General features: G+C 56.9%; 1 protein-coding gene across 1 annotated transcript; it reads right to left on the reverse strand.

The window, feature by feature from the left end:
* Positions 1-724: 724 nt before the first annotated feature.
* On the reverse strand, positions 725-2743 carry KBTBD11 (kelch repeat and BTB domain containing 11). Its single transcript, XM_047090737.1, has one exon. It carries the CDS (start codon positions 2741-2743, stop codon positions 725-727), a length of 2019 nt encoding a protein of 672 aa, XP_046946693.1.
* Between the last annotated feature and the right edge of the window lie 12039 nt (positions 2744-14782).

Consider the following 14782-nt stretch of genomic DNA (forward strand, 5'->3'; position numbering starts at 1 on the left):
CCACCCTCTGTGGCATCTGCGGTAGACACGGGAAACGTCTCTGCTGGCTGCTGGACAAGAGACCCCACCTTCTTGCGAAACCTGGAACAAACCCAACCCACACTTGAGCTTATGATGACATGAGCTTTTTAAGTAATTAGAAAAGGTTTAAGAGTTCTACTTATCAGTGATAAGGGGCCCAACGGCAGGGTGGCCCTCTCCCGGTGGCTCACCAACACAGCTCACGGTGGCCGACTTCAGGGATCTCGCTGCAGCCTGGTGGCCCCCGAGCCAGCTACTGCGCAGGCTCACGTCCGGCCGGCTCTCCACTCCGCCCGGGAGCGCACGTGCCCCCCGAGGACCCGGGCGCACCCCCGCCCACCCCGGCACGCTCTGTGTCCCGCCCACTGTACCCCAGGCCTAATCTTCCCAGTCCTTTTCCTTCTCCCTCAGGTATCCCGTGTCATCCTTGTAAGGCTCCCTATTTGCACACAGCTTACACCGTCGACCCCGTTAAGCAAAGCGACGCGAAAAGGAACGCGGAATGGGGCGGCAGACCTTAAGACAGCGCTGCGAAAAATCTTCAAGGCCGCGCGACAAGCTTCCAACTTATAAGCGTTTCAGTGGTCCCCGCGGACAGCGCCCATTCTCTCTCTCTCCCCGCCCCCCCTCCCCCTCTCCCCACTTGAATCTCGGCCCACGGGGGGCGTCCCTGAGGGAGATGCCCAGGTGGCCCCAGCCCGCCCTACGCGGCGCCCTCCTCGCCTCGGTCCGGCCTCTCGGGCAGGTTGAGCACGAACGGGAAGAGCGCGCCTCGGGCGTCCAAGGGGGCGCGGAGCGGCGCGGGCTCGAAGCTGCCGCCCTCGCCCGCGCCCACGTCCGCGCCGGGCTCGCTGTCCCGCGGGGGCACGAAGCGCCAGGTGCCCGCGCGGCTCACGCAGTAGATGGCGCCGTCCAGCGCGGCGCAGCGGAAGGGCTGCAGGCCGGACGGCGCGCCCGGGGGCCGCAGGTGCGCGGCGCAGCGGCTCCACTGCTTGGCCAGGCAGTGGTAGCGCAGCACGCTGACGCCCCCCGCCGGCGCGGCGGCCGCCTGCGAGTCGCCGCGGCCCCCGCCCAGGTCGAAGCGGTAGATGAAGCCGTCCAGGGCCACCATGGCGGCGGAGCGCTCCCTACTGCTGCTGCACGGGCACTCCTGCCACTCGTCGCGCCGCGGGTCGTACTTGAGCAGGCGGTAGAAGAGGGAGCCCCCGGACACGTAGATCTCGCCGTTGCAGGTGGCGGCCTCGTGCGCCACGGCGAAGGCGCCCCGGGGCAGCGGGGCCACGGCGGCCCAGCGGTCGGCGCGCGGGTCGTAGCGCTCCACGCTGAGCAGGCACTCGCCGCCCACGGCGTACAGGTGGCCGTCCAGGGCCAGCAGCTGCAGCTGCGAGCGCGCCTGGCGCAGCGGCCGCACGGTGCTCCAGCGGTCGGTGGCCGGGTTGTAGCAGAAGACCTGGTCCGAGGGGCGCGCGCGGCCGTCGGGCCCCGCGGGCCCCACGCCGCCGGCCACGAAGAGGTAGTTGTAGAGCACGCACAGCCCGCAGCCCCGCGCCGGCGCGCCCTCGGGCAGCCGCGTCAGCTCGCGCCACTCGCCGGCCGCCTCGTGCAGGCAGTAGACGGCGGCGTCGCCGCGGGCCTCGGCGTCCCCCGACGGGCTCTGCGGGCGGCTGCCCGCGCGCTCCCCGGCCGGCCCGAGCGCGGCGGCCAGCAGGCGGGCGCGGCCGGCGCGCAGGCGGCGGCGCAGCAGCAGGTCGCGCTCGGAGCCCGACAGGCGCCCGAACACGGCGGGCTCGCGCAGCACGTCCAGGTAGTGGTCGCTCATGAAGCGGTAGGCCGCGTCGCGGAGCTCCGCCAGCCGCTGCCGCTTGGCCGCGCTCAGCACCTCGTAGCAGTTGGCCAGGCTCAGCTGAGGAGCCACGGCGTCGGTGGCGCGCTGCACCGCGCACGGCAGCTGCAGGCGGCGCGCGCCGGCCACCACCTCGGCCACGTTGTCGGGTCGCACGCCCGCCATGCGGCCGCTGTACGCGTAGGCCAGCAGCAGGCGCAGCGCCGCCCAGCCCACGCCCTGCACCCGCAGCACGTCCCGCGACGCGCGCGCGCGGAAGTAGTCGCTGCGCGCCGCCAGCACCGCCTTGTGCGCCCGCAGCCGGCGGCCGGACACCTCGATGACCAGGTCGGGCTCCCCGTGCGCGGGCCCGACGCCGGGGGGCACCGGCGCGGGGTCCCCGGGATCCTCCGGGGACGCGGGCTCTTCCGGGGTCGCGGGCTCCTCCAGGGACGCGGGCTCCTCCGGGGACGCGGGCTCCTCGGCGGACACCGGCTCCTCCGGGGACGCGGGCTCCTCCGGGGACGCGCGCTCCTCGGCGGACGCGGGCTCTTCCGGGGACGCGGGGGACGCGGCGCCCGCGCTGCCGACCTCCCACTGCCTCTCCACCACCCGCTGGCCGCTGCGACGCGAGGGCGGGGGAGTCGCTGCGCCCTCCGCCGCGGAGGCGCGAGACTGCGGCGGGGAGTCGTCCCCGGAGTTGAAGCACAGCGACGCGCTCAGACTGCAGGGTGTCTGCGCGTCTTGTGGCTGCAGGCTGCCCTCTCCCGGAACCGCGGCAGCGCCGCCCCGGTCCCCGGCCTGGCCGCACGCTCCCTGCGCAAAGGCGTCCCCGGCCTCGGCCCCGCGGCCCTGGTCCTCCCGGGGGTAGAGGGCGCAGGGGGGCACCGGGTTCTCCATGGGCCCGCCTGCGCTCGCCGCCGCCGCGGCCCGACCCCCGCTCAGCAGCCCACCATGACCGCGCCCTGACTCAAGGTCGGCGGTTCCTCTGGGCTCTAGCTGCGCAGGCTTTTCCTGGCCCGCGATCAGATTTCACTTCTGCGTCCACAGCCCCCGTGGCGCTCACACAGCGCTGCCCTCTCCCGCGTGCAGGAGGCGGTCGGCCCTAGATGCACTCTCGGCCGAGCTGCCGAACCGCAGGCACGCTACTGATGGCCAGCCGGGCGTCGGGGTCTCCGTGGCTTGGTCCCCAGGCCGCAGCACTGATGCTTTGATGAGGGTCCCGCGCAGGCACCGGCCGGGTATCCGCGGCTCCGTCCCCAAAGCACTGGGCTACTGGGTACGGCTGACCCACCGGGGCATGCCCCCTCCTTCCGAGTCAGTGTTCATCACTCCGGGTCTCCTCACTGGGTCCGAGGACAAACACCACCCAGGCAGGCTGTCTCTAAACTTCAGAAGGGGGACTCGAACTCGGGCTTCGGTAGAGAGCCCCCCCACGGAGCTTTTATTTGTACGACTCCCATTTATATTAGTCTCGCCTCGCAGCATCAACAGCAGTCCTGATGCGTCTGCGTGCGCACTGTTCACCCCCCGGGGGTGTCCATAATTCACTTGCCCGGGTGTTAGAAAAACACAATCACTGCCCTGAGAGCTGGCCTTCCTCACGGATCCGCCAGGAGCCTCTTCCTTTGTGGAACATCAGGTGTTTCCATATGGTGTCACCACACTCTTCTTGTTCCTGTTTATGGGGGAGAGAGAGAGAGAGAGGGCGTTTGAATGTGCACTTTTCAGTGGGGTTATTCTGTGTCGGTGGGGTCTACTGCGCTGCCCCTGACTTTCAGGTTAGGGGACTCACGTTTGGTGGGAAAGGGGTTTGTGACTTCGGGCTGCTGGAGAGTTTGATGGAGAACATATACAGAATAATTTAGGGATTTTTGGAAGTGTTCTCTCCCCTGTTCCTGCCCTGACTGTGAGGCCCCCGAAGGAGAACTCAATTCAGGCAGAGGGCTTCAAACACATAGGGTTGACCTGAACAAAACTCATTTTGCGGCTAAAAAGCAGTCAAATATCAACAGCTTATTTTCAAAGTAATGAGATGTATGTGTAAAGAACGGTCAGCGAGAGAGCATAATTGACCTTATTAATTGTATTAAGATGAGTTTTCCTTCAGTCTTTTCCAGTTGATTCAAATTAAGTGGCAAAAGATACTGGGAGGAAGGACCTGCTCTGGAGCTGGCCTCAGAGGCCTAACTCCGAAATCGGTCCGCCCTGCTCATTCTTGGAATCGTGTCTTTAAAACCTCAGGGAAGCAATTCCCCACAAACAGTCCATGCACAGCAAAAAAAAGCCAAAGCAACAACAAAAGAAGAAGAAGAAGAAGAAGAAGAAGAAGAAGAAGAAGAAGAAGAAGAAGAATTAAAAAGGAAGTATGTGGAAGGCAGATGTGAGCACGTGCAGGTGAACCGTAAAGTCATGAAATATCTTTCCCAAGTTGGCAAAACCTTCTGAGACTCCCCAGCCTGGAAGGATCTTGGCAGTTTTACCACGAACGTAAACGGACGGCCCGACCGTGTCCCAGCTTTCTGAAGAAGAGAACTTACAGGGAAGGAAACCACATGTAGGATGTGTTAGCCTCTCCGCTGAGATCCATGACAATCACCTTCCCTCAACCTCTCCTGGTTTCTACCTCGCCTACCTGGTCCTCATAAACATTCAGGTTCAGCATTTACACTTGCCTGCCCTGTTCCTCCTGCTGCTATTACTAAAAAACTATTCCCGGGGCGCCTAGGGGACTCAGTTGATTAAGTGTCCGACTGCGGTTCAGATCATGGTCTCCTGGTTCGTGAGTTCAAGCGCCGTGTCGGGCTCTGTGCTGAAACAGCTCGCGGAGCCTGGAGCCTGCTTTGGATTCCGTGTCTCCCCCTCTCTGCCCCTCCCCTACTCGTTCTCTTTCTCTCTCCCTCAAAAATAAACAAACATTAAGAAAAAAAAACTTTCCCATTATGTTAGCAGTAAATGTCTTCAAGTTGAAAATTCAAGACATTCAATTCTCTCTCTCTCTCTCTCTCCCTTCCTCTGTCTCTCCTTTCCAGATATCTTTAACAGTAACTTTCAGGGCACGTCCGCTGTGTGCAAAGCAGAGTCCCGGGACACAGGGAAATGCAGAGTAAGCTGAAACCCTGGCCTGCCCGGGGGCGCGGGTGGTGGAGGAGGCTCTCCTGTTTACTCAGCTGTGGCCCAGCCCCGCTGTGGTGCAGGCTCAGTGCTGTCCATCCCGGCCCCGGCGGCCATGCCCCGGCGAGGTGGCCGTGACCGCTGGCCCACAGCGAGGCAGCGTGACAACGAACTGGAAACCTGTACGCACTGTGTAAGCAAAGCTCGTGGTGTCTCCCCAGGGACCCAGTGGTGCTTTCTCATCAGTGAGGTCACTCAAGGGAAGGTCTGAGATGTACTGACAAATCGTACTCAAACTTCACAGATGCAGAGAACAGACTGGCGGCTGCCAGAGTCAGCGGTGGGGGAAACGGGTAAAAGTATCCACCCGTGAACCTTCACGTCGGGCAGAAAGTCAGAGGGACTGGCTGTGTTCTCAGGCTCGTTCTTTCACACTTCTGCACTCCGCCTAAGACCGTAGACCTCAGAGAACCAAGCTAGTATTTTATTTCTTTTTGTGGCTGAGAAAGGGCCCCAGAACTTCCTGGCTCTTTCTCTGGCTCGACTCGGTTCCAAGAAAACCCTAAGAGTTGTCTTCTTGTAAATCGTCACAGACCGAAAGGAACGGCAGAGAACAGGACGCATTTTTAAAGCTTACGCTTGGGGCTCTGTGTTTTGAAAGCCCTACAGCATGAGTGTGAGGCCCAAGAGACTCGGGCTGGGAAGCGTGGGGTATGTTGTAGCTACAATGAAGCACGGGCTCTCGCTCCAACACAATCCAGAGCAGCCCGTGGTGTGGCCGCCGGGCCGTCTGCTGGCCGGGGAGAGACGGAACCGGTTCTCGGCCCAGCCACCCAGAGAAAGATGAACCATCCTCTCGAAAATCCTGCCTCTAGAGTCCTAGTGACAATACCACGTCTACTCCTCGGCACACGTGAAAGTTGTGAAACTGTCCCCTTGAGGGATATTTGCAGCAGAGACGGTTTCATGCTGTTCCGCGGACGCTCGGGCCCCGGGCTCCCCGGGGAACCCGGCTGGGGTTAGAGCCGGTGGGCAGAGGCCCCCTTGCCTGGATATCAGTGATGCGGCCCCGAGAGCCCCTCCCGGCTCAGCCACGTGCCCAGCTGTGCACCCCGGGACCAGGCCAGTCCCTGCTCACGTCCAGCCAGCCAAGGCGATGCCGCACACGGGTGTTACCGGCCGGGCCCCAAGACGGCCTGCCACTCGACGTCAGGCACGGTGATGCCGAGTCAGGAGCCGGGAGGCCAGCCCTCCCCACCCACCCCCCACCGGAAGCTCCCGGCCAGCGCTTCTGGAAGACGGTCCCCAAGCACCACTTCGGGCCTCTTCCGAGTCTCCCCCAAACCTTGAAGAATGGGCGGGTCAGAGTCCACAGGAGAAATGAGGACATTACGCAGAGGGACCACTTCCTTTCCCGAAAGGTGTTAAAGAAGCTCCACAGGAGTAGCTCTGTCTTCCCTCCTCCCTGAATGGCCCGTTGCTGTGATTTTGCCTGAAAACAGATGGGGAGTAGGGACGCCTGGGGGCTCAGTCGATTAAGCGTCTGACTCCTGATCTCGGCTAGGGTCATGACCTCATGGTTCTGGGATCGAGCCCCATGTCGGGCTCTGTGCTGACAGTGCAGAGCCTGCTTGGGGTTCTCTCCCTCTCTCTGCCCTCCCCTGCTTGTGTGCATGCACGCTCCCCCTCTCCCAAAATGAACTTAAAAAAAAAAAACAAACACATGGGAAGAGTCAGCCCGTTTTGCATCTAACAGCCCCGAGGCCTCAGCAATCCTGCTGACGAGGTTATCGCCCAATTTCCGCGGGCTGGGAGTCACAGTTTTCCCTCCATGTGGTGGTTGGTTCTAGAATCAGAATTGGAGTCCTGCAGGACTCTGGGCAGGGTGCCCGTCCTGACCACATGAAGTAACCGAAACCCCGCACCCGGTCGTGGCATCAGGAAGGACTTCTTTCCCGAGTGATCGCCATCAGGTGTTGCCCCGAACACTGCTTCTGGGGGCTGCTGAGGCAGATGGTGAAAAGGGACGTGTCAGGGTGGATACGTAGGTGACAGTGACAGGCTCCCTTCTTGACTGTAGTCAGAAAGTGTTTCAAGAACAAGTCTTATTTAAATGTCATTTATGTAGCGTTTCCCCCTGAAGGAGTTTCTTCTTCACAGAAACCTAAACCGAAGTTTTACAGTTTCTTTCCATGAGTTTCTTCACTATGAACAATGAATTTTTTTTAATGATCGTACGATATCCTAATGGGAACATTGTTTGTGGCTCTAACGTGGAAATTAGTTGATTTAAAATTAAATATGCTTCATCGTAATATAGGTTGCTAAAAAGAATCCTTTAAATAATCACAGTCAGCTTTTTAAAAAAAAAACGTATTTGTCGGGGTGCCCGGGTGGCTCAGTCGGTTGAGCGTCCGACTTCGGCTCAGGTCATGATCTCTCGTGATCTCGCGTGATCTCGCGTGAGTTCAAGCCCCGCGTCGGGCTCTGTGCGGACAGCTCGGAGCCTGGAGCCCGCTTCGGATTCTGGGTCTCCCTCTCTCTCTGCCCCTCCCCCGCTCATGCTCTATCAAAAATAAGCAAACATTAAAAAAATAAAAAAAACCTGTATTTGTCAATCGACTTAGGAAGCTTATGTGAGTTTCCGTGACACGTACTGCTTGTAAGGAGCTCCTCCTGGGTGCCGTCCACGTCCTGCCCAGCCTGTTGCTCCATCGACGTCTCCATCCACACCCGTCAGGTCCCAGAGGCCCTGGGGACGGCGCCCGTGCTGTCCCCACGTGTGCCTCCCTCAACACCAGAAAGACACCATCCTCCTGGTGAGCAGCCGGCACTCGATGTGAGGTTCATCAACAAAGAAAGCCATAGACAGAACTGTCACACAGTCTTACAAACTCACAGGAAGCTCCAGAATTTTCTATTGGATTAAAGAATGTGTTGGTTTGCCTCGGCTGTTCACACCAGTATTACTTTTCAAGATGATGTCTTCTTTGGGCCCCAGTTAAAACGAGTTGGCAGTTTTGGAGGGGGCCTAGAGCTGGTGGGTCAGGAGGGAGCCCAGGCTGTGGATGAACCGATGTTCCGCGAGGCTCTGATCTTCACCCCAATGCCTGGTTCATGTTTCCTCTTCGTAGTACAGAGTGGAGTTTTAGGAGGGCCATCACACTATGTGTGCAGAATTACAAAGTCCAAAGCCAGGCGTGAAGAAGCATCGATCCCAAGATGCTTCTTCATTTTGAAACACATCCCAGTAACACTGCTGTCTGGCCACCAAGAGCACGGTGATGCATGGTGTCGGAAGACGGGAGAAGTGGTCCACACCCAGCGTGTCTGGGAGAGAGCTACGAGGTTTCAAGCATGGAGATACTCCGTGAATAAAAGAAAACTAAAACCAACTTAGGTAACACAGTCTGTGTAGTTTAGAAATGGACAGGGTAGGAGTGACTGGGGGGGTGGGGGGGCTCAGTCAGTTGAGCGACCGACTTCGGCTCAGGTCATGATCTCACAGTTCATGGGTTCAACCCCCACTTGGGGCTCTGTGCTGACAGCTCGGAGCCTGGAGCCTGCTTAGGATTCTGTCTCCCCCTGTCTCTGTGCCCTTCCATGCTCGCTCACTCTCTCTCTTTCTCTCTCTCAAAAATAAACACTTAAAAAAAGAAAAGAAAAGGAAATGGACAGGGTGGCTGGTGACATACTTTGGTGAATAATTTGATGAGTAAGTGGTGCCCTTCGGGAGGTCCAGTGACATTGGGGTTTATGTGACCACACTACAATGTATGATTTTTATTTTTTATGAAGGAGATTCCTAAAAGCACAGATGAACTGTAACACAGGCTGAGCACACACTAGTAGCGATAAAAACGATAGCAAACATCTCTTATGCCAGGCACGGTTCTCCTGTGATAAATCATGCAAACACGCACAACCCTCACCACCGTCCTGTGAGGCCCTTGCTTTCACTAGCCCCATTTTACAGAAGAGGAAAGGAGATGTGAAGCAATCTCACCCACATCATACAACAAACCAACCACGCGGCTGGTAAGTGGCAGAGCCAGAGTGGAACCAGCGCCCTGGCTCAAGTGCACCTGCCCCAGAAGCGCCACGCCCAATGCTTCCGCACGCGCTACTGATCGCGCACGAGGGGACTTCCGTCACAGCCGCGAGCTGGGCGGACTGAAGCCCACACTGTCTCCAAACGCTCTGTCCGTTGCCCAGGGCGTCCTGTCCCCGGTCCTAGTAACTCTGGGTGCCCCACCCAGCTCTGAGAATAAAGCAGTCAGCGGTGTGCGTGCACCTGCTCAGAGCGCTTTGGCGGGAGTCATTTAGGGCAGTTGCGATCTTTGTAACTTTAGGGGGTGAATCTTTGGCAGGGCTCACTTGCACCAAGTAAAATTTCAGAGAATTTCCTGAATAACAGGTGTATGTAACAGCTCTTCCTAAAGTCCCGAGGCCAAGGCTGGTGAAGGAGGCTCTGAGCTGTTCCCAGGACACCTGCGCCCTCGTGCAGGCCTGTATCTTAGATCCTGGGCTGACGGGTTCCTCCTGCCCCGAGCCAGCTTGGTCAGCATTTCAACTACGATCCCCCTCCTTCTTGAGCTCCAGCCCCGTGCACCCCATCCGGTAGAAACCGCTCGCCTCCCTTCCCTGTGAGGTGGTGTGGTCTGTGTTCCCAGAATGTCTTAATTTAGCTCCACCTAGTATCGCCCCCCATCTGCCTGCGCACCACCCTTTTCTAGAAGAACGTGAAATTCGGGACAGAAGATTTCATTAGTCATTCTGTCTTTAGCACAGGGATGGGTTCTCCAAGCACAACCAGTAAACGCTGGAGGGATGGATGGACGGACGGATGGATGGATGGATGGCGCTAACTAGGTAAACAACAAAAAACAAACTCTGAAAACACATGAAAGTTCGGAAGCTGTACCGAGGATGACACACATTACAGTTCTATCAAGGAGCGAGGATACTGCTGACAAAAAGAGTTCTTGAAAGGGATTGGGGGTTGAAATAAAGATGGGCTTTCTAAGCTCCTCCACAACTATGCCGGGTTCTCCGTTTCCTAGATAAACGATACCGCTCTGTAATCCTAGAAGATGCGGGTGGGTTTCAATTACAGGGCTGCTCCGGGCCCGGCCCGCTCCTCGGTGCCGGGTTCAGCGGAGCACGGCCTCAAGCCAGGTCTTTTGCGGCAGTGACACATCAGCCTTCCAGTTGATGCAGGAGGAGAAAGGGCCTTGCCTCCGCGGGTCGGGGAGCTGAAATCAAAGGAAAGCTTGTTTTCAGTAGAAGAAAAGGAAGCCGACACACAGAGCAAAACCTAGGAGATGGAAAGAGAGGCCCCTGGATCGAGCCGTGCCCAGAGCCAGCTGCACCCCGGGGCTTCTGACGTACGTGAGCTAATAAGTTCCGTCCGTAACCTATGCTGACTTGGGTGGGATTCCCGTCCCTGGAAACCGCAGTCAGACTGGCTGAAGACAAGAGCCGCCGCGCTGCATCGCCCAGGGGGTTAAGCGGGACGTTTAGGGAGAACCGGGCACAGCACAGCTCCTGCCGGGAAAGCGTGCACAGCGAGGTCCCCGCCCCGACAGCAGCACAGAAGGCCTCGAGCGGGACGAGGGAGCGCGAACAGCCCCACCCGTGTACCCAGACGAGCGCCCTCGCGATCCATGCGTGAGGACAAGTGTCACCACCGTCTTGACTCAGTAAAGGAGAAAACGCCTGAAGCCCAGACAGTTCGAGTTCCTAGTCTCAGAAAACCAAAAAAATCAGCAACAGACCCAAACCACGGCAGCCTTCTCTTTTCCCATCTCTGGAGCGTTGACTGCGTGGCCTCAGGAAAACCTGCCCGGGCTCATTCCATGCGTTCACCAGCGGAGCGGGCCACGGGAGCCACGGGGGCCACAGGGGTGAGCACCCCTGCCGGTCAGCCCGAGGCGTCCTGCTCCAAGCGCTGTGCTCCCGGCTCTGAGGGCAGCTCAACAGTGCTGCGCTAAAGGCCAAGGCATCGCGGGCTCTCTGGGCCCACGTCCTCGGCCGGGCTGGCAGCTCGGAGCCCGGAGCCTGCTTCGGATTCTGTGTCTCCCTCTCTCTCTGCCCCTCCCCTGCTCACGCTCTGTCTCTCTCTCAAAAATAAATAAACATCAAAAAACTTAATAAAAAAAAAGAATGCCAACTCAAAATCTGTTGAGATAGAAGCATCTCTCTTTCTTCGTGGGTCAAGATTCAAGAATCATGGATTTGGCCCAACATACAAGTGCGAGCACTAAGGTTAGAGAATCACTGACAGTCTGCAAATCGTAGCTATAAGATGCAGTTCTGAGCAGTATTTGGGTGAACCTGGCCCTTTCCGAGTGAATCTGTTCTGTGCATCCACTGAAATAAAGTGGAGTGTCCCACAATGACAGAAAGCCGGAAAATAAGAGACTCCCCGTGCCAACTCAATCCCGGTTTTTCTCAGTTGTGTTAACTTCCCATGGATCCCTCAGCACTGATAAATAACGAACAATGTGCATTCGTTGGCTCATTCCTCGTTGATCACGTTGCACACCCACAATGTAGCAGGAAGTGTACGACGTACCAGGAAGCACCGAGGAACACAAGAGGTGTGGCCCCGGGCCCCATGGCCCTCACGGGCTCGTGAGGAAGGTGAACCTAAAGCCGTCACGTGAACTCTAACGGAAATACAAACCGTGGCGGGTGCCATGAAGGAAACACACACTTCTGAGAGTTGATGATGGTGGACGGGATTCCTACTCCGGGATGGGGAAAGAGTCCTCCGAGAGTATGGAAGGTAGGCTGACCGCTGAGAGGGGTAGCAGTTAGCAGGGACGGCGGGAGAGAGCAGCCACGGGGAGGTCCTGGGGTGAAAACAAGCCTGAGCGGTTCTAGAAACAGAAAGCGGCTGGCTGTACTGCGGAGGACCAGCCACGTCCATGGAGCCCCTCCGTCTTGGTTACAGTGGGGAGCCACTGATGGTTTGTGAGGAAGCGCAGGGAAGGTGACCTGGCAGCGACCGTGCTCAGTCCTGTGTTTTAGAGAGAATGCTTTGTGTCCTGCTGCACAAATGGAATTCACTAGACTGCTTTTAGACTACTCTCGTGTCTGCCCAAATCACTATATACGTGAAAATGAGCTAATTTACATGACTATGAATACATCTCAAAAACACAACTTCGAATTTTTGAGGGTTTGCAGTTGGTACAAAGATACCATGCAATACCGTCCACATCCTGCACATGAAGTAAAATCCTGTAGGTTGTTTACAGGATGTGAAAAGAAGAGGAAGGAATCTGGCACAGAGGTTACTTCCCAAGAAGGAAGGAAGGGGACGTTTTCCCAGCTTGGTATCATTTGGTTTTTCTGGAAATTTAAAGCATCCAAGGCAAAGGATAACTCGTCTGTTTCCTTTTACACATCGTTTATGGTGTTTGAGATATTTCACAACTTAAGATGTCAGATGTTCCTCTGTTTGTTTAAATGGCTATCAGTCCTTATCAATTCATGAATCTGGCTTCACTGAAAATTAATGGAAGCCATACGACCTTAATCATAAGCAAGCAGATTTAATCAACAGATAGTAACTTACTTCATTCCTAGTGCTGGAGTGCTTGATTAACTTATTCAGGATGCTTAAAATTGTACTGGAATTGAAATATGGTGACCTTAAGTAAAAACTCACATTTTGTCATTTTCAAAGTTTTAAGCTCTTGGATTTATAAAAGGGAGCCTTGTCCAAGATCAGACCGGATACCTACAGAGTGTAATTAAAACCTGTGCAGAGTCCTGGGAGGTGGGGGGCACCTGGGCGGCTCAGTTGGTTGAGTGTCTGACTTCGGCTCAGGCCATGATCTCACGGTTAAGTTGGTGGGTTCAAGCCCCGTGTCGGGCTCTGTGCTGACAGAGTGGAGCTTGCTTGGGATTCTCTCTCTCCTTTCTCTCTCTGCCCCCCCCCCCCCGCTCAAGTTCTCTCCCTCAAAAATAAACATTAAAAAAAATTTTTAAACCCAACTATGCAGAGTCCTAACCCAGTGCCCTAGCTATCAATGTCATTGTTTATCTACTGTTGTTGATACACATTGAAAATAAGGTAGAAACCCTTCTCTCCAACTTCTGCTCTGGTTTGATTAAGACAGAATGCAGTCTTCCCTTCCCACTGCACCTGCATCACCAACACATCCAAAAACATCCTGAAAAAGAGGATGTTATTTAGCTTGTACTTCCTCCTCGGACATGGCTGTTCCCGAACAGTGAGTGTGACCGCCGTGGGTCCAGGGAAAACACCTACGGTGTGCTTCAGGTCACGGACGGCCACGCAGAACAGGCTTTCTGCCCAGTGTCCAGGCGGACGTGAAGTGCCAATTGCTCTCACTGATATTTTAGCCGCTACCTTTGAAGGAGAAATCAAGACCAAAGGTCTGACGAGTGTGAGTTCACGTGTGTGAGCCACCAGACAGACCACTGGGCGGTCCAGACACAGCCAGGTGAGTGCAGATGCGGACGCTAAAGGTTCATAGTTCTGGCCTGAGATTGAATCTGAGGAGCCTTTGTGCTGTTATCTGCTGTCTTTGCAGACGCTTTGAACATCGGACCGAATGTGGTTTCTAGATGAAAGTCGCCAACGTCTCGACGTGTCTTCATTTTGTCCCTGGGAGCATGAAGCTAACGCGAAGTGAGTTCAGAGCGAGAGAGGAAACCAGTCTCACGAAGGTGATGATTTTAGAAAAAACCAAACAGTCCCACTTTGCAGATGCAAAATACAGTAAGACATCGGAGTGGCTCTGGGGCGGCTGCGACTTCGGTGCATGACCGTGAGGCACCGGACAGCGTCCCCCGCAGTGTGTCCAGCGTTTGAAATTCCAGGAGGACGCGGACAGTTGCTGTGTGTCAGGTCTGGACAGAGGCGACGAAACCAGTGGCGATGAGCCTCCCCGCACAGAATCGCAGCACAGCTCGTGTCTCCTCGTGGGGAGGGTCAGCGCTTCCTCGGCAGGCGACCTCTCACAAGGAGCCAAGGCCACATGCGGGGCGTTCCTTCCACGGACGCTCGGCCTCTTCTCCCGACACGTAGCCTGTGTTTGCAGCCACCCTTCCGTTCGGGGGTCTCTGCAAGCCGCCCGGCCCCTCAGCCCAGCCCCCAGCGACAGGAGCTCCAGAAAAGGCCTTTCGGCTTTTAGAGACGTTTCTGTGGACTCTAGGACAGAGTGTGGACCCCTTCGGAGCAGGAGAACGCAGTGCTTTGTCAAACTGCCTTAACCCAGAGTGCACGACCCGCTGAAAGCAGGTGGGGGGCGGGGCGCGCCTGGGGGCCGCGGTGCTCACACAGGCTCCCTGTGCGAGGACGTGCTGCTCGGAGACCCGATCACCTCGGGAGACCTGCGCCTGGCATGTCCGAAGCACTCACGATGCGGACGGAAGCCCCACTCTGGAAAACCAGAGCTCTGAGGACAAGGACTTCCCACAGCATTCCTATCTGCAAAGCCCTGGGATAACAGACCAGGAATTTTACCAACAAATGCCGTCGTGTTCATAGGCCCTTGTTAAAAGCTACGTTCTCGAAGTTTCCAAGCATTTGTGAAAACTCCTCGACCACAGTGACTCTAGAGACCAAGATCACAGGGCAGCACATGCCACTTACAGAGCAGTATGTGTGTGTGTGTGCACATGTGTATGTGTGTGCATGTGTGCACGCGCGTGTGCACATGTGTATGTGTGTGCGCGTGTGTGCACATGTGTATGTGGGTGGGTGTGTGCACATGTGTACGTGTGTGTGCGTGTGCACATGTGTATGTGGGTGGGTGTGTGCACACGTGCATGTGCACACACAGG

Source organism: Lynx rufus, unplaced genomic scaffold (genome assembly GCF_022079265.1).
Source record: "Lynx rufus isolate CCGP_SWC_20201006 ecotype Redwood Valley unplaced genomic scaffold, mLynRuf1.p SCAF_3, whole genome shotgun sequence".
Lineage (NCBI taxonomy): Eukaryota > Metazoa > Chordata > Mammalia > Carnivora > Felidae > Lynx > Lynx rufus.

Bases quoted from the DNA above. Each gene is read 5' to 3' on its own strand.
- KBTBD11 (XM_047090737.1), bottom strand. From the start codon at position 2,743: ATGGAGAACCCGGTGCCCCCCTGCGCCCTCTACCCCCGGGAGGACCAG.